This window comes from Carassius carassius, chromosome 20 (assembly GCF_963082965.1).
Source record: "Carassius carassius chromosome 20, fCarCar2.1, whole genome shotgun sequence".
Lineage (NCBI taxonomy): Eukaryota > Metazoa > Chordata > Actinopteri > Cypriniformes > Cyprinidae > Carassius > Carassius carassius.
In genome coordinates this window covers 25975392-25998074 of record NC_081774.1, presented here as the reverse complement: position 1 = coordinate 25998074, position 22683 = coordinate 25975392, and the positions used below count along the sequence as shown (strand labels likewise).

The 22683-nt window shown below is 38.1% G+C and overlaps 2 protein-coding genes across 4 annotated transcripts; both read right to left on the bottom strand.

Annotated features, from left to right (window-relative positions):
* Window positions 1-4434: 4434 nt before the first annotated feature.
* Window positions 4435-6541, bottom strand: zmp:0000001127 (uncharacterized; the record flags this gene model as incomplete). The annotated part of the gene is made up of 6 exons (XM_059501006.1): window positions 4435-4834; window positions 4915-4956; window positions 5034-5150; window positions 5266-5307; window positions 6208-6294; window positions 6377-6541. Coding segments are annotated over 6 exons (573 nt in total), but the record flags the coding sequence as incomplete, so codon positions are not given.
* Window positions 6542-9071: 2530 nt separating this feature from the next.
* Window positions 9072-19913, bottom strand: LOC132096742 (schwannomin-interacting protein 1-like). 3 transcript variants are annotated; one of them, XM_059502326.1, is made up of 9 exons: window positions 19635-19897; window positions 18599-18721; window positions 18320-18435; window positions 13412-13521; window positions 11657-11774; window positions 11327-11527; window positions 11055-11178; window positions 10225-10318; window positions 9072-10119 (listed from the first exon to the last, which is right to left on the bottom strand). In XM_059502326.1, the coding sequence occupies exons 1-9, from the start codon at window positions 19846-19848 to the stop codon at window positions 10029-10031; spliced, it is 1191 nt and encodes a 396-aa protein (XP_059358309.1). In that variant the 5' UTR covers window positions 19849-19897; the 3' UTR covers window positions 9072-10028. The 3 variants fall into 3 exon arrangements, with proteins under 3 accessions (XP_059358309.1, XP_059358310.1, XP_059358308.1); XM_059502327.1 differs by lacking the exons at window positions 18320-18435; window positions 18599-18721; window positions 19635-19897 and adding an exon at window positions 14844-14999; XM_059502325.1 differs by lacking the exons at window positions 9072-10119; window positions 10225-10318; window positions 11055-11178; ... (1 more) ...; window positions 11657-11774; window positions 13412-13521 and adding exons at window positions 15217-16355; window positions 16467-18245 and having other exon boundaries at window positions 19635-19913.
* Window positions 19914-22683: the final 2770 nt, after the last annotated feature.

Sequence of the window (22683 nt, the reverse complement as noted above, 5' to 3'; positions counted from 1 at the left end):
AGCAAAACTGACTAAAAAATCACTGAATTATGAAATGCAAAAGTGTGTACTGCATTTGGCAAAACAGGATTTTAGCTGTAATTAGCACATAAGACAAAAATTGGCAATGTGTGACTTGTAAATATATATAATTTAATTTTATTTATTTATTTATTTTTACCAGAGATAGTCGACTGATCTGTTTACACGTTGTTTTGCAGTTTTCTGATGAAGAGTTTTCTCTGACTGTGGTCAAACATACAGTGCCTGTTCATAGGAATTTTTACAGCATAACTACAGCATAAAAATAATGCCCCTACATCTAGAGCTCTTGTTCATATAGCTGATGGCCATGTTCACATTTTTATTCGTCATACTCGTTTGTTTCAACATTTCCGCTTGACATTAAAGAGTAGGCCTATGTGTACTCCCCTTCGGTCAGAAGCATTAGCATCTACCGTGTGCTTTTGGTGGATTTGCTAGAGGGACTATGTCACCTTGTTGTAATGTGATTACATTTAAGATCCATAAGATTACACTAAACGCCCTTGAATAGGTTATAGACATACTCTTTTATACAGGAAATATGTTTCCACAACAGAAATATGTATCAGAATAACAAATACCTAATAGTGAAATCCTCTCTTCTAAACTATTGTGAAAACTTTTAATGTTGATATAATATAATGCTCTATGTTTAATAAATGGCTGTTGGATAATTATTTTCTCTTGAACAACGTATGTTTTCCTGGCGAACAAAGCATTAAAATGATCTTGCTAGTAAATCTAAAGCACACTGTTGCAAGATAGTTTTGTTTACACCTTAAGTTTGTGACGACCACTAATATAATTTAATAATGTACAAATCGGCGGAGAACTATTATTATTATTTATGTGTTAATTATATTTAAAAAGAGCAGTCTCGATTCCGAGTGTTACAGGGATATTTCAAGAAAAAATATTTTTAAAGATCCTTGTGCCGCATTCTATATTCACACACACATATTACCCAAAACTGTGTTAAATACTTAATTTTATTATCTCAGTAATGAAATCCTGGCTCACTTGCATTTTCTGGCTAACAGCTGAAATGTGGACTGATGCTAAGCCTATTTTTTCAGGCCTCAAGGTTTGGTGAAATATATGTTATAAAATGTAGAAACGATAAACTATATCAAATGTTCTTAAAAATGTAAACGTCGGACATGACAACTTTGTAAACACATCCTTGACATAATCTGTTGGCATGCAAAAATAGTCATAAATGTTTTAGCACGGCTATTTACACAAATAGTATGAGAACTGTCGTGTCACTTGCATAGAAAATTCATTACCGGTTTATCAGGGTCAAAAGGAAATGATGATAGTTGAAACATCCTTAGCTTGTACATTTCTTTCATTTTGAAAATCACAGCTGCTGGTGCTTAAATTTTTTTAGTAAACCATTTAACATTACATGATGCCTACAAAATAGTCAAATAGTCAAAGTGTATGTTTTCTGTTCTAGGTAAGATCATTTCTTATAAAGATCATTTATAAGATTCATCGTTTTATAGGCCTGGGTAAATAATTAGAAAATAGTATTTCTGTCGAATGAGAAAAGTTCAGTCATGCATTTAAGATGTAGAAATGATGTTTCTGTGAAACACATCCAAAGAGTTTTCTACTCGTGTGAAAAAAGCACTTGTGTGCATAAATGATCTAAAGAAACAATGCTGGTCATCAGGTTATTAAAAAAATAATTAAGACAATAGACAGTGTGCCTTGCTTTAGTGACACACAATGTATAATCTTTTAAACATGTTTAAAATGGTAGGTGTAATTATTTTACTGAGTTTAAGTAAAATGTATATTTGTTCATTTACAGTACACATACTATCTACAGGTTAGATTATTAAATGAAAAAATTTCTTACATAACACAAAGTAAAAACATCAAATACGATTTTGCTCATAATTAAAGTTTAGTTTACTCAGTTTTACTGTGTGTGTGTGTGTGTGGTTCAGGTATACACCATGTTATGGGGGACAATGATGGCAATATCCAAAATCCTTGGGGATTGTTTTTGTCCCCGTGGGGAAACAAGTTTATAAATCATACAGAATGAAGTGTTTTTGAAAATCTTAAAATGAACAAAATTTTCTGTAAGGGGATAGGTTTATGTGTAAGGTTGATGTATGGTGATGCAAAATACAATTTGTACAGTATAAAAAACCATTACGTCTACGGGATGTCCCATAGAACATGGAAACCCAATGTGTGTGTGTGTGTGTGTGTGTGTGTGTGTTTTAAAGTTGGTTTTAAATTGAACGTGAGATTTCAACTCCTTTTACACATCACATATTATGGATAGTATTTTCTTAACATTAATGAATGCCTGTTTGATTTTATTAATTTCAGATAACATTAAATTATTTATCTCTTCATTGGCTTGGTTAGTTGCTGATTTAAATAATTCTCTCTCTCTCTCTCACTCTCTCTCTCTGACTTGTCATAGAAGTCATAAAACCTAGTGTCCTACATAAAAGACAACATTGATGTTTCTAAGATGTTAAGTCGGTACTTCCTTTTTTCCTGTTGCATTTCCTAAAATAAAAATAAAATTCTCACCTGGAAAGACTCCAGTCATCCTCCTCCTTTTCAGAGCTGGATGTAGACGTGGAGCATGTGGCCTGTAGGTGTCTAGGTATCAACATATACCATATAGATCAAACAAACATTGATCCTGTCAAGGCGTCAATACACTCACTTTTACTCAGCCATTTTTTTTCCAGGAAGAACCCAAACACCCCCTGATTGGATGTGGGTAACATGTCAGGAAGAACTTCACAGAAACCCCCACAGCTCTGGTTACAGATACAACCATCATATATCCAGTAATAAACGCAACACAAGTCAAATCTGAGACATGTTTGATCTTTTGATTTACACACACCTCTGTCATGTCAATCAAGGGTGACAGGACCCAGTGACATGGCAACCGCTTTGACAGACAGGCCATATAGTCATAAATCAATCCAAACTGACCATGTACACTTTTGACTACCTGTCAGTCTACGCTGACTGCACGTACATAAATCAGGCCATAAATCAGGGTCATAAATCATCAAGATTTAAGACAAAGGATATGAAAATACTACTGATGACTCCCCATTTAAATAAACAAAATGGTAGCGATCGGACAGGTAGGATCTAAACCATATGCGCCTGCCCTTGAATACCTGTATAGTTTTGTAATCAATCTATGAGTATGTCATGATCTATGGTGTCGAACGCAGCACTTATTATATTTAATTTCTTTTAGTAACATTACAGTGAACACTCCTAAATAAAAGTTACAAAAAAATAAACATTTTAAAGCATCCCTGTGAAAACAAACCTGGAAAGGGTATGAGTATTTGACAGAAAAATGAGAGTCTTCAATTATTTAATCATGGGATATACTTGATATTAAATGGGGGGGATGGGTTAGACCACAAATTCTCAGTACATGTTTTTTTTTTTTTTTTTTAATATATTGTTACAGTGAAATAGAAAGGGGAAACCAATCAGGAAAAAGAAAGCTCTTTTCTTGGTATACCCAAGCATAACGTTTTTCTCCTGACATATGAATATGATATCATCATGAAGGAAAATGTACATCTCATTCCTTCAAATTGATGGATACAGATAATGCAGCCTTGTTATTTGAAATGGTTGTTTTGGTCTTTTTGAGTGGAATTCCCCCAAACCAAAAGTGCCTCCCAGAATTTAAAACTCAGTAAATTATTCTTCTTTTTTATTTTATTTTGCAGAATGCTGCTGTTTAATATTTAAGACAGTCAAGTTGTATAAACCCTAACAATTTTTTGTTTGTTTGTAGCATGAAGTTGAGTTCCAGTTTGATGTTATTTCAGTTGAGGTGAGCACAGTGCTAGAAACACTTACACCTGTTCAAACTTGGTTACTCCTCAAACTAATAAAAAAAAATTGGGCATAAGAACCATTTCTTTGGAAGAATCAGATAGAGCAGTCCAAGCTCCATTTGCAGATGATTTTGTTCATATTAATTTCACTAAATCCCTGTTCTAATTATTATTATTATTATTAGGCACCTTTGAAAAAAAAAAAAAAAAAAACTCTTTTCTGGCTAGAATGAAATAACAATTTTCTGAAATTGTGTTATATTACTGAAAATGTTTCTTGGAATTACAAAGTAGTAATCCAGTGGTTGGAAACTTCCTCTTATGTGATGAGAGCAATTGTTTTGTGGTCATTAAGCACTGGCTTGTATATGAAACCAAAAGAAAAATAAAATTTCTCAATATCTGATCACACTGATGATGAAACTGAAAAGGTATAGGGAAGTAGAGAGGATGTTAGTATATTAGTAGTATACCTGTTAAGCAATTACCAGATAATATACACTTTAATGCTTCAATGCATATACATATGTTTGAATATGGCAGTGATAGTTTAAAATAGAAAGAAAGGATAACCTGAATGATTACATCTTATTGCTGTATGTATTATGTATTAAACAAAGCATGACTACAACAAGGTTTTGCTGAAGTGCATGGTCACCTTTAATAAAACAACAAGAAACAAATCAAGTTGACAAAAAAAATAAATAGCATACATTATTGCATTAATAAATAATGTTTAAATACAATAAATAACTTACTAATAAATAATCATTGCTTTTTATAACACCTTAAATCGAAAAGGAGACCGGCTTGTAACAACTGCTAGTTTGCTACTTTGACAAAATGTAGTTGAAAACACGATTTATTGTTATTGCTCGAAGGTTGAAACCCTTTAGGACTTTGCACAGCTGCAGTCGTTCTTGAAAAGATTTTTGATGATCCATGGACACCTGAAAAAAATACGTAATCATACGTCAAACACAAGAGCATCACAGAGGCCAAAACATCAATAAATGATAACCTGCTTTACCTTGGCCGGAGAGTTGTCCATCGCAGAGACAGAGAAGCAGTTCTATTACAACATAAAAAAAAGAAAGTGAAAAAGAGCCTTGCAATCAACTGTAATTATAGAAATCTGTTTGTGTTTACCTGCATGAGTTCATCAATGCTCTTAACTACAGATTTGGTGAGCTCTGAGTTGGAGTAGGCTCTAAATGTCTCCCGATAGTAGTGGAGATCTTCTAGAATTCTCTGTAGGCATTCATTCTACAAAGATATATGTCATTGTAGGTATGTCCGTATAATAGACAAAAGACAGTAATCTACAGAAGGATACACAGCCAACAAACAGAAGAACTGGGAAAATGGATTATATATTTACCTCGTCAATATTTAGATCAGCACTGTGAGCGCAGTTGGAGTTCTGTTGGGTGGAAACAATATAATGTGTGACGTTTTGACTATGTTGAAATTCAGCAATCAAGAATGGACTATGATGAAGAAAGAATAAGTAATGTTTTTTTTAATACAATGGCTATTTATTTTCATCAGAAAACTTACTGATCTTTACTAATAAAGGACTTTGAGGTAGCTGATTTCACTGGCTTCCACTGACAACATTTCATCAATATCATTTTAAATAAACTGATTTTATTTTCACAAACAAGACCCTATCATCAGCTGAACTTTTATACTTTATAGTTATTTTAAACAATTTCAGTTTTTATTATTATGATTGGTAGTATTTACAGTCACACTTTATTTTAAGGTGTAATTGTCACAGTGTAATTATACATTTAACTACTATAATTATGCATAATTGATTGTTATTATAATATCAAGTACATGTGAAGTGTGACAGACACCGTATATAATAAAATGTTACCTCATTTACTTTTATTGTTTATTTTGTTATGTGTATGTTTAGTAGTAGTACTATAACAGCAATAATATAAGTTTTGTTTTACGACTATTCAATATTTGTACTTTTTTATAAAAATCTCAGGACCAATTGAACTAAAGAAGGCAAAAAGATCCTTAATATAATAATAAATAAAAGTGATGAATATTACTAAAACGCCTACTTAAAATATTATTTTATGAATTGACTCATGTCAAATTATTGTTTTTTAATTATTTTTTAAATTTTTAGTTAATGTACATGTCATTCTACTGTAACTGTCCACTTATGTGGTATGACTATTTGCGCAATGAATATTTATTATGACTTCGATATAATGATTTCATTACAATTTCATTGTATACTTAAACTCCATTAGGACAGCATCTTCATATCATTTTTAATGTGACGCTCTTCTCTTACCTGTGGTGTGCAAGCAGAAACCGTTTGTGTCCTGATGTGCACCTCTGCGTTCTGCTGTGTGCAGTCAAACCCGCTGAACAAGTGGGCCTGTTAGTGGATAATAAACAGGCTATTAGACTTCAAACAACACCATTAGCGATTATGTGTTGCTTTACTGAGTGACACTCACCATCTCGAGCACCGCTGACACGTTCCAGAGCAGAGAGCGCGCGAGGACGTTGCACGTTCCGGTGAGGCGCAACGGTGATTGACGCGCTCCTAGCGCACCGGCGATGCTGCATTGCCACAGCAAAGCAAAGCACAGAGTGCTGAAGGCCAAATCTGTAACAAAATATCACATTTCACAACATATTATCGAAATAGGATACATCTTTCATTAATTGGAAATAAAAGAACTTAAAACGAATAGGATACAGCACTGAAATCGTTTGTAGATTAAAATCATAAATACTAATACTTACAAGTCCAGACCCTGGGGAGCATTGTTGCATTCAACTTTTGCAAATTCTAATGCTCAGGATCAGGATTTTTGCTTTATAAATCATTTGGAGATAAGGGAGTTTCCTTTTCAAAGCTTGCTGTTAACTAAAATGAAAATAACCTGCTACCCATGTGTTTTGTAATTTCCGTGGTATTACACATGTTGAGCTCTGGAGTTTAGGACACACTGCTTGCATACGTGGGAATTAACGCACGTTTCGATTTGTGTTCGAGTGTGTGTTCAGGATAAAAATCTAGAACCTTTCTATTCAGTAAAACCCCTTACATCGCTAACAAGTTCATGCATTTTTTTTTTTGCATTCTCGTTTACAGTCATAGTAAACATTTTGCAGAAACACGCAAAAGAAGGTTTAAAAGAAAGCTGGGCGTTTAAGAGATGTGAGGTCCTATAGGAATTTTGTGGAATGTTATCATAGCCTATTTAATGTAAAACGTCAAGAATATTGTGAATATTGTATTGGACCCTTAAAATGGAAGTGAATTGAGCCTATCTGTGAATGTTAAAATATCATGCTCAATAATTAAGAGTGACTGTAATGTGTTAAAATCATAAAATGACTGAAAACAATGATTCAAATAGATTTACTTACACACGTTTAACTTTCCTTACACCATATAAAACTTTGCCCCCTGATTTTGCTTCTTCTTCTTCTTAAGAAAACAAGGAACAAGTCATAATTTTTATGGTAATTTTTAATCAATATTTTGTCCCATTTACTTTTTATTGCATTTAGCTTGCATTAAGCTGGAATATTCCTTTTTTTGGCAATTAGAATGTCACATTTCATCTCCCTGGAAATGTGAACAATGATTTAAGCATGAAACTTCAAGCTTTCCCAGTCTCATGTTTTTAAAATATTTCATCAAAAAAAAAGGAAAAGAAAAAAAAAGTGTTAACAGAGACTGACATCAAAACGTCACATGGCTTGCCCTTTTTTACACGTAACACATTGCTGTTCCTGGAAATACCTCACACACAGGGTTTAAACTGCGTATTGTACATTGCATTTTTAGAAACTAGACGGGCCCTTACATTCATAGTTTATTTGTTACATTCATTTTATTTATTTTAAGTGTTATGTATTTATTTATTCTGTAATTTTATTCCAATTCATATACATTCACATATTATTGGTTTTGTAGGCCACAATGTTGAACAAGAGTGGAATATCCACTAAAAACAACTTAACTGTTTTATTTTCCCTATTATTTGTGATCATTTGAGCGGACACATCATATCTCCTAAAAATTATGTAATAGTATGGCAATGGGTTCAAGGGGAGAGAGCGGGAGTGCGGTGGTGACCTGTGTAATCTGGCCACAAAAGGGAAGTAGACACAACTACTCAACTCTCAGTTCAGATACCATATGCTGATACTTCATGACAAAGTGCTATTTTCACTGAGGCACTTAATACTTTGTTCCACTTCTGTGTAGATCTTGGGTACAAAAACTTGATGAGTGAAATTAAAGAAAAAGAGGTACTTTTTTTACACATTTATTTTTATTTATTGCATTTTTACATTTTAACAGGTTTCGTTTTTGGGACTGACCATATACAAACCACAATGACACTTGGTGTTGAGCGCTTCATCCCTTGTGACTCTGCTAAACAGTTAGAAATTGAAGGGATAGTTCACAGAAAAAAATATTACCCCATGATTCACAAACCATCCTACTTCAATATGACAAAATATGAAAAAATATATATTTTTTTTCCAGATAAATACAATTGGAATCTTATTAAAAAAAAAAAAAAAACTTCCAAACTTTAATGGCAGTGAACTGGTGCTGAGATTTCAAAGTCCAATAAAGTCTATCCACCCATCATAAAAATGCCCCACATGAATCTATGCTTTATTGTAAGAAAAATATCCATATTTGTAACATTAGAAACAAACAACGTTTTTCTTTGCAAATCCTCATTTTGTTTGTATTCTTCACCTCTTACCAGAGCATATGCTACATCTGCATCTTCTTAAATGCCACTCGAGTATGAAATTTATAGTGGAAGCTAGAGATTAAGGTTTATAAAAAATATATTTTTTTTACTAATATGCATTAATTCACTTCATGAGGCCTTTATTAACCCCCCAGAGCTGTGTGGAGTAAACGTTTTGATGGATGGATGCACTTTATTGGACTAACCTCTGTGGACTATTGAATATAAACAGCCATTAACTGCCATTATAAAGTTTGGACGAGCCAGTAATTTTTTTTTTTATATAACTGTTTGTCTGAAAGAAGAAAGTCATATACACCTGGGATGGCTTGAGGGTGAGTAAATCATGGGGGTAATTGTTTTTTTCTTTTTTGGGGTATGGGGGGGGGGTGAACTATCCCTTTAATAACAACAGAACTAATTCCATTTCATTCTGGCCCATATGAAGTCATTTATTGGTTCATAATTTCCTTTTACAGTTCTGTGCACAAAGATATACATTTCGGCCATGTTGTTTCATTAACATCTGTGAAACAGGAAATGCCACATTTGGATGAAAAAGTAAGTAAAATAGACATTCTTAAAAGACTGACATTAACAGTTCATTGTGAACACAAGAATGAATTACCACCACACCAGGCAGCTTCAAACAAATAACATCATCCTAATATTCACTTTTAGTTATATTTCAGGTAGGAGAGCTCCATACACAGCACATCCGCCAGTGCAAACACTGCATCAGAGTAAAAATAGAGAGTAAACTTATTCATCCTGAAGGAGAGATACTGCAAAAAGTTCATAAGCGAATCCAGCAATAATCTGCACGGAGAAGCAGTTTACTAACTGATAGATAGTTCACCTAAAAACGAATGCGTGGATGACTTTCTTTCCTCTGTGGAAATAAAAACACTTCAAAATGGGGTATAATATTGTTTCGCATCCCATTGACTTTCACTGTATGAGCAAAAACAGTTCAGAAATATTCTTTGCAAAACTTCATAAAGGTTTAAATTGACATGAGGTTGAGTAAATAATAACAATCATCATTTTTGGGTGAACTAGCCTTTAGTCTATAGAGTGGTTTCCTATTAAGGTCCATTCACATTCAGTATCATGGAAACATTTTGAACAGGAAAAGATCCAACCTTTCAGTGAATCTTTCTGTATTTATACATTATGAAGGATCAACAAAGTGAGTGTGTAACCCTCAGCTAAGGTGTGGGCATGCATGAACACTTACAGCATGTATAATTAACATACATCCACACAAAGCTTGAAACGTAGACAAAAACACATCTTGTTAAAAAAAAAGGATCTGTAGGGAGTACACTGCTTTGTCATAGTGAAACACAAGAGGTTAGACCCTGTGCTGTTTGCCTCAAAAAGGAGAATCACAGCGACCGTGGCAAGCAGCTTTACCCTTGCTCACAGATTTCTCCATTATGTGCCTCTGCTGGCTATGTGCATGCCTGTTCAAAAACATGAAAGAAAATACCTTTTTTTAGATGTGTACTCATCTCAACCTTAATGCAAGCTCTAATTTAAGCTGCATTTTAAATGGGTCACGGCCTAACCTGGTTAGATCCTCCACATCTACCAGCATGGCGTCCTGTTCCATGTGTAGTTCATCTCTCATGAGCAACAGCTGAACCAGCTCTTCATTCAGACCTGCAACGCAATTACAAGTCAAATCAACCACTTTATTGCCATTACTACAAAGACTTGTCTTTCTAGATGTTGCATCATATAACTACAAAATAAAAACAAGGCTGTGTGCGTGTGTATTTAAAAAAAAATTCAACATGGTTCAGTTTAGGGACAGTAAATCAGGGTTAAATTAAAAAAAAAACATTTTGCTCACCAAGACTATTTATTTTAATACAATACAGTTAGTAGTGATACTGTGAAATATTATGAACATTTTAAAATCTGCTTTTATATAAAAATACCAATTTAAAAATGTTCCTATAATGGAATTTTCAACAGTCATTTCTCCAGCCTTCAGGGTTACATGATTTACTTAATGTTCTTATTTTCAGAATTACATGACAAAGTCGACAGTAAAGACATTTGCAATTGTATATAAAATAATACTATTTAATATAAATTAAATAGTTATAATAATTAATGTTAACGTTTTCTTTAATATACACGTGTGTATATATTATACATGTATATACACGTCTGTGTGTGTGTGTGTGTGTGTGTGTGTGTGTGTGTGTGTGCGCGCACCCGTGTATTTATTTATATTACATTTGTATTTTTAGAATTGCATTATAGAAATGTTTTGAAACATTTTTGACTGCCTGATCAATTTAATATATTAATCTCATACTTTTTTTTTTTAAATAATAAAAATACAAACTCTGTGCTTATTTTGAATATTTCTGTCTTCTTTCTTTACCTTGTATCTGAGAGTGCAGGTCATTGGTGATGACCTGTAACTGACCGAGACTCATGTCCCTCAGGTCCACAGGCCTCAGATTCCTCTTCATTAGACTCTCACTGATGTGTGGCAGATGTGGTAACTGTAACACAAGAACAAAGTTAAGTGAAGTGGAATGTATTGTGTTTTTTCTTATTAGCAAGCTCTCTGAGGAGAGGTTAAGGCCCTTCTGAAAACTACAGCGAGGATAACCCAGTGCAGCACTCTTCTTGGACCCTTGTGTGACTGACCAGGTCTGCCACGGGGGACCTGCGGTGTAGCTGAATCTGTCTCTCCACCTCCACCTGCATGCGGGCCATGGGACGGGCCAGCGCCAGAGCCACACGGGCCTCCTCCTGCAGCCGCCGCTGTAACCGCCAGAATTCGGAATCCTCTGAGTCCAGGTCTTCCTCTCCTGTATCCCGGTCAGACAGAGAGGAACTCTGTTTGCTCTATACGGGAGACAGAAACAAAAACTGCTGAAATTAAATCAATTAAATTAATTATTTAAAAAAAAAAAATCAGTTCCCAAATCTAGAAGAACTTTGTTTAATGCATCATAAAAAGGCTAGGCTTTATACCATAGGTGACAATGGGGTGTCCAAACTGGTCTCTGTTCTGCTGTCTTCTGCATCACTGTCCCGGTCACTGCTGCTGTCATTCACAAAGCACATCTGTAGATTCACCCCATTCTGTAACCTATAGAGAGAGTGCAGTGAAAGATACAATTTAAATATTTTTTTCAATGATCAATTTGTTGACCTTTTTATTTCATTAGAATGCATTTTGACTAGTAATTTTTCCATGCTATTCCAGGGATAAAAAGTGTGATGTATACTGTGAAGTATAACTCTAAAATAAACACTTGAGATAGTATTTACTGAAAAGAGAAAGTGTGAAAGTTCTATTTTTAGAGTTTGTGAACCACAGCGATGCACTTCCCACAGAAAGTTGTGCATAAGACTTTTCTCTTCAGTTGCAGTAAAATTTTGTGGTTAATAGTATTCTACGAAAACACTGGCTGTGAGCTTCAAGTGAAGCCTGTACATAGAAATGTCTTCAATGTCAGAGTTCACTTCTGTAGACTGGAATGAACCTGGTTCTGTGGTATCTCTTGTACAGATAAGGGTATATGCTGTGGAAAATTACTCTGCGAAACATGCTGTGGAGTGTAGTATAGGAAAACACTTTATGCACCTAAACTGTAATGCTTCTTGGACTTTCCTTTAGCTTTCTAGGAACCTTGTTGAAACGAGTTGCAATACAAGAAAAGAAACAAAAGCAGCAACTACACTAACAAACATGGCCAGTCCATGGCTTTGTGATGCAATAAAGTGTCATAATATAAAATAAGTAATAAACGGGAAGAGGTTTCGGTCTTTATTAAGAACTAAAAAAAAATTATATACAGTAACTATGCTAATAAATGTTTTGGAAAGATTAAATATAAAGCACTATACCAGGGATGTGTGTGTGTTATGTTGGTCTATTTGCTTTACTTTCAGTTTAAAGGCAGAACAAAGATGAATAAAAATAATCCTGAAAATGGTGTAGCATTCACTTTAAGCTTGGACCACATGTAGATAACACAAAGTAAAGATTTAAAAAGATGATTTTCCTGTGTTTTGAATTTTGCACTTCATTGCATTGCTTTTTTAGGGTTAATGGAAATGTTTATAAAACTAGGGGATGGTATAAACAATAGCATAAGTGACAACTACAAACCCTGATCTCGTAAGGAGCAGATTCCTACAGAAAAATTATTTTGAATATTTATTGCTGATGTTTTCATCCTCTACAACATTTTTGCCTCTACATTAGCACGGTCTACATTTCCACCCAGTGTTATTCTTGAGAAAATGTGTCAAGTCGACAGACACCATTTCTTCCTTCCCAAAGTGCTCCAAACATTACACACAGCAGACTAAAATAGATTTTTTTTTTATATTTGTGTCAAACATTTTTTAATCAAGCAGTGGAAACAAAGCAAACTCGGATGTCAAGTGAAAAATGGAGCTGACTACTCCGGTTAACATGAATTATATGCTGAAAACAAATTGTATATTTGGTATGCAAAGATTAACACATTTGAACTCTAAAATAAAAAAAACATTTCACATTTTTCACCAAAAATTATCATTCTAAATAGCAATAATATTTCTCAATATTCCAGCTTTTATGTTTTTAAAGTAAACGTAGCCTTGGGGAGCATGAAACTATTACAAACTTTTGACCAGTAGTGTACACCGTGACATACCAGTCGATCAGAAAAAAAAAAAAGAAATTCCACATTACATAAGACACACCACTGACCTACTGAACAAGCACACACTGACCGTGAGGACAGGCAGTTTTTGCTGCAGCCAGTAAAGGTGACCAGTCCGTCGTCATAGAAACTGCCAAGGGCCAGCTTCTGCCTAATGGATTCCCTCTCATTCCTCTGGGCCTGATGAAAACACAGTCTACTTCAATAAATGAAGAGAATGCCCAGCATGTAGGCCACAGAACACCTCACATCCAGGAATATTTGATGTGGCATTTTAAAATAGATGTCATGCACTTTCATATAGCTACGGCTACTCAATGCTCGTGACAGTTTAAATAACGTGCTGGATTTCAAGGGCATGAAGGTATCGCTGTGGGAAAAGAGAGTGTGGATTGGAATGTAGGATCTAAATTCAGATTTTGCACTTGGCCAAATCACTGAGACAAGAGAAAAAAAAAAAAAGGAAAAAAAAAAAAAGTAGAGGGACCCGAGGCAGTACATGTGAAGTAAGAGCTCAGGCGCTCAAACATATCCACAAAATACAAGAATGTTTTGATTACACTCCAGCTATAAAAAAAAAAATTCTAAGTGTTATCTGAACAAGTTTTTTTTTTTCTTAGTTACATTTTGCAAACGTTATGGGAATCACTTTTGATATTTTCTGAACCCTCTAAAAGACACATACATTAAAGAACATCATTAAAGCCAGATAACTTTGAACAAATATTCTATTAATTTCCAGTTTGAACTGAACACTAGCCAAAGTTGAGAATGTTCTGTTAGATGGGTATATACAGAACAGCATGACTACAGCATGATGCTATATTGGCAAGAATAACATGTCCTCTCAGATCTTCATATTACATGCAGATCATTGCCATGGCAACAGTTGCCTTCTGATGCGGAACCACCAAAAAATAAAAATAATTCCTTGCACTCAATACCGTAATTATAAAGGCTTACTATTGCAACACCCAATATCTTTCCCTTCATAGATCCACGGACGTTTAATTTGTCTCAGGTTGCAGTTCCAATGAGATTAACGTTTACATAATGGGAAGCACAGTAGGAGAGGCTGATTCATGATGCACTCAAATTACAGAAGCAATTGAAAAACAGCAATAGCGCTTCTTGTGACGCAAAATTAACAATCTGTAAACCAGGTTTCCAGTACGATCTGAAAAAACCATAAAGGCTAGAAAAAAAGCTTTTCATTTGCTTTCATTAGTGGGAGAGGTTGCCACTTCAAGCAAATGCAGCCATTTATACAAAAAAAAAAAAAAAAAAAAAAAGACCTTGTTTGCAATGGTTTGAATTACTTCCAATTCAAGCAGCACCTTTTTTCTTCAGTTATCGTTGAACTAAATAAAGCATTAAGAAATTTAAAGAAAATCCACCTCACAAGAAACCGCTTTGTAAATGTGAAAAAAAAAAACCACGTCAAAAAAGGCACACCGATGCCACAACACTAATGCTACACAAAAAAGATTGACCCATCTTACCTGGTAAACACATTTCTCCTGGTGCACCATCTTTCAGCGCATTGTATAGTGCAGCAGCCAAGCCCTACCTTCTACTGCAGTGTCTGAGCTACACCCTTGAGACCAGCATCACACACGAAAGGAGGGGGAGGGTGCAAGCAAGCATGCTAAGGGGGAGCACAAGCATCTCACAATGAAATGCATGCTCTAAAAAGAGGCAGTGTACTAGATCAGGGTTTTGGCATCAGTTTCACTCTAGATGTTCCAATCTCATGTCAAACCATTTCCCCCTCTGTGACATGTTCTCTATCAGCACACACCTTACAGGGTTACGTTTAACACTGCTTAAAATCACCTTAGATTAAAAAAAAAAAAAAAAAAGAAAAAGGCATGAGAGCACATTTGATTTATTGAATGGTTTAAGACAATGACAAAAAGAAAACCAGCATGTTCATGAGCAGGAATCACGTCGCAGTAAATTCAGAGGAAGCCACATGCAGCACATTACCAGTCTGATTTCAAGCATCTGCCTCAGTCCTTATAACAAAACTTCATGGGACAAGTCCACAAAATGTAGCACGAAGGAATTTTTCATAAGTATAGAAATGGGAGGTATAATTGTTCGGGTGACACATTGGGCACCTAGTTGGCATTGGGTTTGCATTCAACAGCTACAGTTGTAGGACAGGGTCGAGGAGTGGGGGTTATAAATGGTGCTGTAGGAGTTTTGAGAGGCATAACTGGGTATCGTGGATAAAACTTTTGCAAATAAAGATGATAATCAGGGTAAGCACTATACTGAAGGAACAGACGTCCAGGGTATTCTGGGGGCTGCAGAATCTGGGTTGCTGCTGGCGAGCCTGCTGGGGGAGCAGTGGGGATGGCTGAAGCTGGTTTATCTATGGGCTTTGGCCTGACAGGGTCATGAGAGTAACCAGGATAATGCCAAGACCCCTGGGGGTATTTGGGAGGATAAGGCTTTTCAGCTGGTGCATCGGAGTCGGTTTTAGAGCCAGACGCTGGACCAGGTTTCTGGTCACCAGAAGGGTAACCAGGATAAGGCCAAGACCCCTGGGGGTATTTGGGAGGATAAGGCTTTTCAGCTGGTGCATCGGTTTTAGAGCCAGACGCTGGACCAGGTTTCTGATCACCAGAAGGGTAACCAGGATAAGGCCAAGACCCCTGGGGGTATTTGGGAGGATAAGGCTTTTCAGCTGGTGCATCAGATTCAGTTTTGGAGCCAGACGCTGGACCAGGTTTCTGGTCACCAGAAGGGTAACCAGGATAAGGCCAAGACCCCTGGGGGTATTTGGGAGGATAAGGCTTTTCAGCTGGTGCATCAGATTCAGTTTTGGAGCCAGACGCTGGACCAGGTTTCTGGTCACCAGAAGGGTAACCAGGATAAGGCCAAGACCCCTGGGGGTATTTGGGAGGATAAGGCTTTTCAGCTGGTGCATCAGATTTGGTTTTAGAGCCAGAGGCTGGACCAGGTTTCTGGTCACCAGAAGGGTAACCAGGATAAGGCCAAGACCCCTGGGGGTATTTGGGAGGATAAGGCTTTTCAGCTGGTGCATCGGTTTTAGAGCCAGACGCTGGACCAGGTTTCTGGTCACCAGAAGGGTAACCAGGATAAGGCCAAGACACCTGGGGGTATTTGGGAGGATAAGGCTTTTCAGCTGGTGCATCAGATTCAGTTTTGGAGCCAGACGCTGGACCAGGTTTCTGGTCACCAGAAGGGTAACCAGGATAAGGCCAAGACACTTGGGGGTATTTGGGAGGATAAGGCTTTTCAACTGGTGCATCGGATTCGGTTTTAGAGCCAGAGGCTGGACCAGGTTTCTGGTCACCAGACGGGTAACCAGGATAAGGCCAAGACCCCTGGGGGTATTTGGGAGGATAAGGCTTTTCAACTGGTGCATCAGATTCAGTTTTGGAGCCAGACGCTGGACCAGGTTTTTGCTCAGCAGAAGGGTAACCAGGATAAGGCCAAGACCCCTGGGGGTATTTGGGAGGATAAGGCTTTTCAGCTGGTGAATCGGATTCGGTTTTAGAGCCAGACGCTGGACCAGGTTTCTGGTCACCAGAAGGGTAACCAGGATAAGGCCAAGACCCCTGGGGGTATTTGGGAGGATAAGGCTTTTCAGCTGGTGCATCGGATTCAGTTTTGGAGCCAGACGGTGGACCAGGTTTCTGGTCACCAGAAGGGTAACCAGGATAAGGCCAAGACCCCTGGGGGTATTTGGGAGGATAAGGCTTTTCAGCTGGTGCATCGGATTCAGTTTTGGAGCCAGACGGTGGACCAGGTTTCTGGTCACCAGAAGGGTAACCAGGATAAGGCCAAGACCCCTGGGGGTATTTGGGAGGATAAGGCTTTTCAGCTGGTGCATCTGATTCGGTTTTAGAGCCAGACGCTGGACCAGGTTTCTGGTCACCAGAAGGGTAACCAGGATAAGGCCAAGACCCCTGGGGGTATTTGGGAGGATAAGGCTTTTCAGCTGGTGCATCGGATTCAGTTTTGGAGCCAGACGGTGGACCAGGTTTCTGGTCACCAGAAGGGTAACCAGGATAAGGCCAAGACCCCTGGGGGTATTTGGGAGGATAAGGCTTTTCAGCTGGTGCATCGGATTCGGTTTTAGAGCCAGAGGCTGGACCAGGTTTCTGGTCACCAGAAGGGTAACCAGGATAAGGCCAAGACCCCTGGGGGTATTTGGGAGGATAAGGCTTTTCAACTGGTGCATCAGATTCAGTTTTGGAGCCAGACGCTGGACCAGGTTTCTGGTCACCAGAAGGGTAACCAGGATAAGGCCAAGACCCCTGGGGGTATTTGGGAGGATAAGGCTTTTCAGCTGGTGCATCTGATTCGGTTTTAGAGCCAGACGCTGGACCAGGTTTCTGGTCACCAGAAGGGTAACCAGGATAAGGCCAAGACCCCTGGGGGTATTTGGGAGGATAAGGCTTTTCAGCTGGTGCATCAGATTCGGTTTTGGAGCCAGACACTGGACCAGGTTTCTGGTCACCAGAAGGGTAACCAGGATAAGGCCAAGACACCTGGGGGTATTTGGGAGGATAAGGCTTTTCAGTTGGTGTTTGGGCAACTGGGGGAGTTGTAACAAGTTTCCCAGTTTTCTTAGCTATAGAATAAACCCTTCCAGGATAAAGATAATTAGGGAAAGGCCAAAACCCTTGCGGATATACTGGAGGATAACCAGGAGGTGGTGGTTTCTGGGTTTCAGTATCAGACAGTTGTGGCATTGGAGGTGCTTCTGGACTTTGTGCATCAGAAGAGAAGGGAGGCAGAAGAATGTTCAGATATTTAGGAGGATGCGGTCCCAGGAAGGTTTCATTTGCAGTGGTAGAGGTCATAGGACAAGAAATGACTGCAGAGTTCCCCTGCCACTGTATCTGCAACACATAATGCTCTCCCTGAAAGACATAATGAACATTCAGGTTGGTCTACATAATGGTTTTCATGCTAAATGGAACAGAGAAAACTATACCTGTTGTGCAACACCACATCCATCATAAGGAGTAGCATAGACAAGACCTGCATAATCAAGTGCAGTGTGTCCACAGTGAGGTGGCAACTGAGTGAGAGGAACAGGAACCCCATTACCTGTAATGTAAATAAAAGTATAAAAAAAACTATTAAAAAAATAAAAATAAATGGACTTCCATTTTGTATTGATGCTTGTAGAGTTTAGATGGGATAAGCAGATTAGCAGAATTTGAAAATATAATTGGTATCAAAATCTCTAAATAATTAGTTTTCAGGTTACCTCGACAGAGTTCAACATTTGCTACTTCTGGACCACTGAGTTGTAACTTCACAAGATCGTCACCACACCTCAACTTTGGAGACATGGCATCCCAGGCTGCTTCAGAAGAACCGAGTAGCTGCCCTGTAATAAATTGATTCTTCTGAGCACTAGGGCTGTGCAAAAAATCCGAATGTGATTTTCATGAGCATCTCATCAGTGGAGACACTCCTGTAATTAGTATCTCCAACACGTGTGTTCAGATCAGGGTTGCCAGGTTCTCGCAACAAATCCTGCCCAGTTGCTTCTCAAAACTAGTCAAATCGCGTTTCCAGGAGGTTCCCCCGATTAAAAATAAAAAAAATTGCTTTCCAGGATTAAAATACGTTTTTTGGCAGGGTTGCCTTGGTAAAATTCACATTTTAGGGGCTAAATACCACGGTATTGGTATTGTCAGTTTGACCCGTGGACAAGAAATAACCCCAGACTTGGCAACACTGGTTGGCATTTACTACACAGCTGTAATTCACTGACAATCTACACAAAATTGCTTTTAACAATCGTAGGCGATACTTTGTTGATTTTGAAAGCAATTTTGTGTTAGTTGTCAGTAGACTACGGCTCTGTGTAGTAAATGCTGCTCCACCTGAACCAGTGTTGCCAAGTCCACGGTTGTTTTTCATGTTCGCGGTTTAAAAGAAAACCCAATAACGTGATATTTAGCGCCTAAAACGCGAATTTTACGAGGGCAACCCTTCCAAAAAAAAAAAAATGTATATTAAACCCGGGAAGCAATTTTTATCGGGGGAACCTCCTGGAAAAGCGCTTGGGCTAGTTTTGGAATAGTTTTGAGAAGCAACTGGGCAGGATTTGTAGCGCAAACCTGGCAACCCTGATCTGTAAACACGTGCTGGAGATATACTTCTAATTACAGGAGCGTCTTTACTGAAGAGATAGGCGTGAAAATCGCATTCGATTTTTTGCATAGCCCTACGGAGTACCTGAAATTTATAGTTTTCAAACACAAGTGGACAAAATTTATGCATTAATTACATACCTGAAACTCCGGTGTTGTCACTGACATCAGCTAAAGGCACAAAATATCCCTTGTGGTGAGACATAAGTTGTCCTTCTGAAAAATCTTCGCTACCTTCATCGTTCGTTTTTTCCGTTCCAGAAAACTGTAGCAGACTAATGCAGTTTATTAAAGTAATGCACGTGAAAGAACTTTGCATAATTAACAACCTTCCCCATATTTTCCAAGATACCATTGTAGCACATACGCGTGAAGCATGTGATGCGTCTGTTAGATGTCGTGTGGCACCGCGCTGCTTTTAACCACTTGCACGGTCCATAAATTAACGCGTAATTCAAATCATCTGTTCCATTTGATTATTACTCGAGATTCACTAGATCAGGGGTTCTCAAACCTCTCAATGAAGTACCCCAAGCACTGCACATTTTGTATGTCTCCCTTTATCTGACACACCCACTTCAGGTCTCACAGTTTCCACTAACGAGCTGATGAGTTGAATCAGCTGTGATAATTGAGGGAGACATACAAAATGTGCAGGGCAGGGGGTACTCCAGGACAGGTTTGAGAACCACTGCACTAGATGTTCCCTAGAGTGAAGTGCGTGTACTCCGTGCAAAGTGCACAAAGGACACTTCGAAGTGCATGAGACGCTCCGACTTTGCAGGATTTCCTAAAATTCGCCACCAGGTGTTCGTGATTGCCCTTTCGTATCATAACAACTTTGCGAGAGGCTGACTTAGCCAAGACCTTGACCAGGGTCCAGGTATATTGTTTTGCTGCGTCCTTGCCGGATTACAACTTTAAATGCAGGCATTGCGTTTGAACTGACTTGAATAATGTAATGATATGAAAAAAAAAATTATAATGCAAAGTCACGCACACACATATATAGCAGTTCAAAGGTTTGCAACCCTAATTTTAGTCAGTTAAGTAACAATAAACATAAAACGGTGAATAATTAAAGACAAATTATGCATTGTTCAACTCGATCAGTGAGTGGCAGGTGTGACAGCTGAACAGTTCTCGGTATGGCCAGTTTTACGCCTGCCTACTGCCTCCTTCTGGCTCTGCTGTGTAGTGCAGGTGCTGGCTGGAGGACAGGTGAAATTGATTCCTAATCAGCCATGTTGGACAAAAAAATAAAAATAAAAATAAAAAAGTATACAAAAGGATCCGTGTGTTTTGTGTTGAGGTGTCCCTGTTTCTCTCTCTCTCTCTTGCATTTGGATTTCCCCCCCCCCTCTTTTTTAATAAAAGGGATACTCCACCCCAAAATGGAAATTTTGTTATTAATAACTTACCCCCATGTCGTTCCAAACCGGTAGCTTTGTTCATCTTCGGAACACAATTTAAGATGTTTTGGATGAAAACTAAGAGGCTTGTGACTGTCCCATAGACTGCCAAGTAGGCTAATTTACACTGTCAAAGTTCAGAGAAGTATGAAAGACGTCATCAGAATAGTCCATCTGCCATCAGTAGTTCAACCTTAACTTTATGAAGTGACAAGAATACTGTTTGTAAGTGAAGAAAACAAATAATGGCTTTATTGAACAATTCCTTTGTCAGCAGTCTCCTCTGTGATTCTTCACATCACTCAAACTGCCTACTCTCTTCTGTGTCAGCCGCGCCACAAGGATGTAATGTTTTCTTTCAAATCAAAGCATAAATACATGTAGAAACATCGCATCTTTGTGGCAGCTGACAAAGAAGAGCGTATGTAGTTTGAGTGATGTTGAGAGACACAGAGGAGACTGTTGAAGACAAACTAAGCTTTTAGGGGTTTGGAACGTCATGGGGCTAAGTGATTGACAAAATTGTAATTTTGGGGTTGAGTGTCCCTTTAATACCCACATGTGCATGTTTTTACCTATTGCCTACATTAGTTTGTGTTTGTTTAATTATTTGATTTATATATTTTGATGATAAATTGGCTTATTGTTGAAATATTGGGTTCGGTCCAATATTGTGGTTAATAATGTTGCTGTTTACAAGCCAGCCATAACAGCCGGTCCGAGTCATTCGGATGCAGCCTTTGAGATGGGTTGCAGTTGTAGCATACTTGGTTAATATTCTTACATTAAAAATAATTTTTTTTTTTATGACCAATGGTGGACTGTAATTATACACATTTGATAAGTATTCATTACAAATCTGAAGTAGGTTACTAGGACAGCAGCACTATAAAAATATGGTCTTTTGATGCATTGTTGTAGATTAAACTGCCTAAGAGTATATGAAGAAAGCTATTTGAATTTGAACAACCTTAAACCTGTTCAGAAGTAAAATGCAACAACACAGTAGTGCAGAAGTAATTTTAATGCAGCTGTGCAAATACATCTACTGATGCTACTGGACACATCTTCAGTGATGTTCCTGGACTCACGGAGTCTTTCGGGTCTTTCAACATCATACACCCTCATCCAGGCGACCCAGCTGTGGTTGATCAGACCACAGCTTGTGTCCAGTCGGCAAATCTAGCTACCCTTCCTCCATGGATCTCCTCTCTTTAGCCATAGCCATCTTGAGGCTTTCTCTGCTGCTTCGCTGGTGTTGTGGATGGCTCTTCTCCTCCTCACTCCATCTATACCTAACAAGCTGAAGGCTCTGGCCAGGGATCGGGCTATAAAGCCCCTGCATTCTACCTCTATTGGGAGACACCTAGCTCTCCATCCGGCTTGTCTGCACTCGATGACCAGTCCCTCGTACTTGGCGAGCTTCCTCTCAAAGGCCTCTTCCAAGCGGTCTTCCCAGGGGACTGTAAGCTCCAACAGAACTACTTGTTTAGTGGACTCCGACAAGAGTACGATGTCGGGTCTTAAGGTGGTGATCACAACGTGGTTGGGGAACTTGAGTTGCTGCTCCAAGTCCACCAACAGTTGCCAGTCCCTCGCAGTGGCCAAGATACCTGCAGATGTTTTTGCGGCTGGTTTTGGCAGCTCTCCAGCTCTGACAAAGGCAATGGCTTGCTTGGAGGGTCGGGAGCGCTTGGCCCACTCGACTCCTGTAGCAATGGCTTCCGCAATGGCCTTCAGCACCTGGTCTTGCCTCCACCTGTACCTTCCCTCTTCCC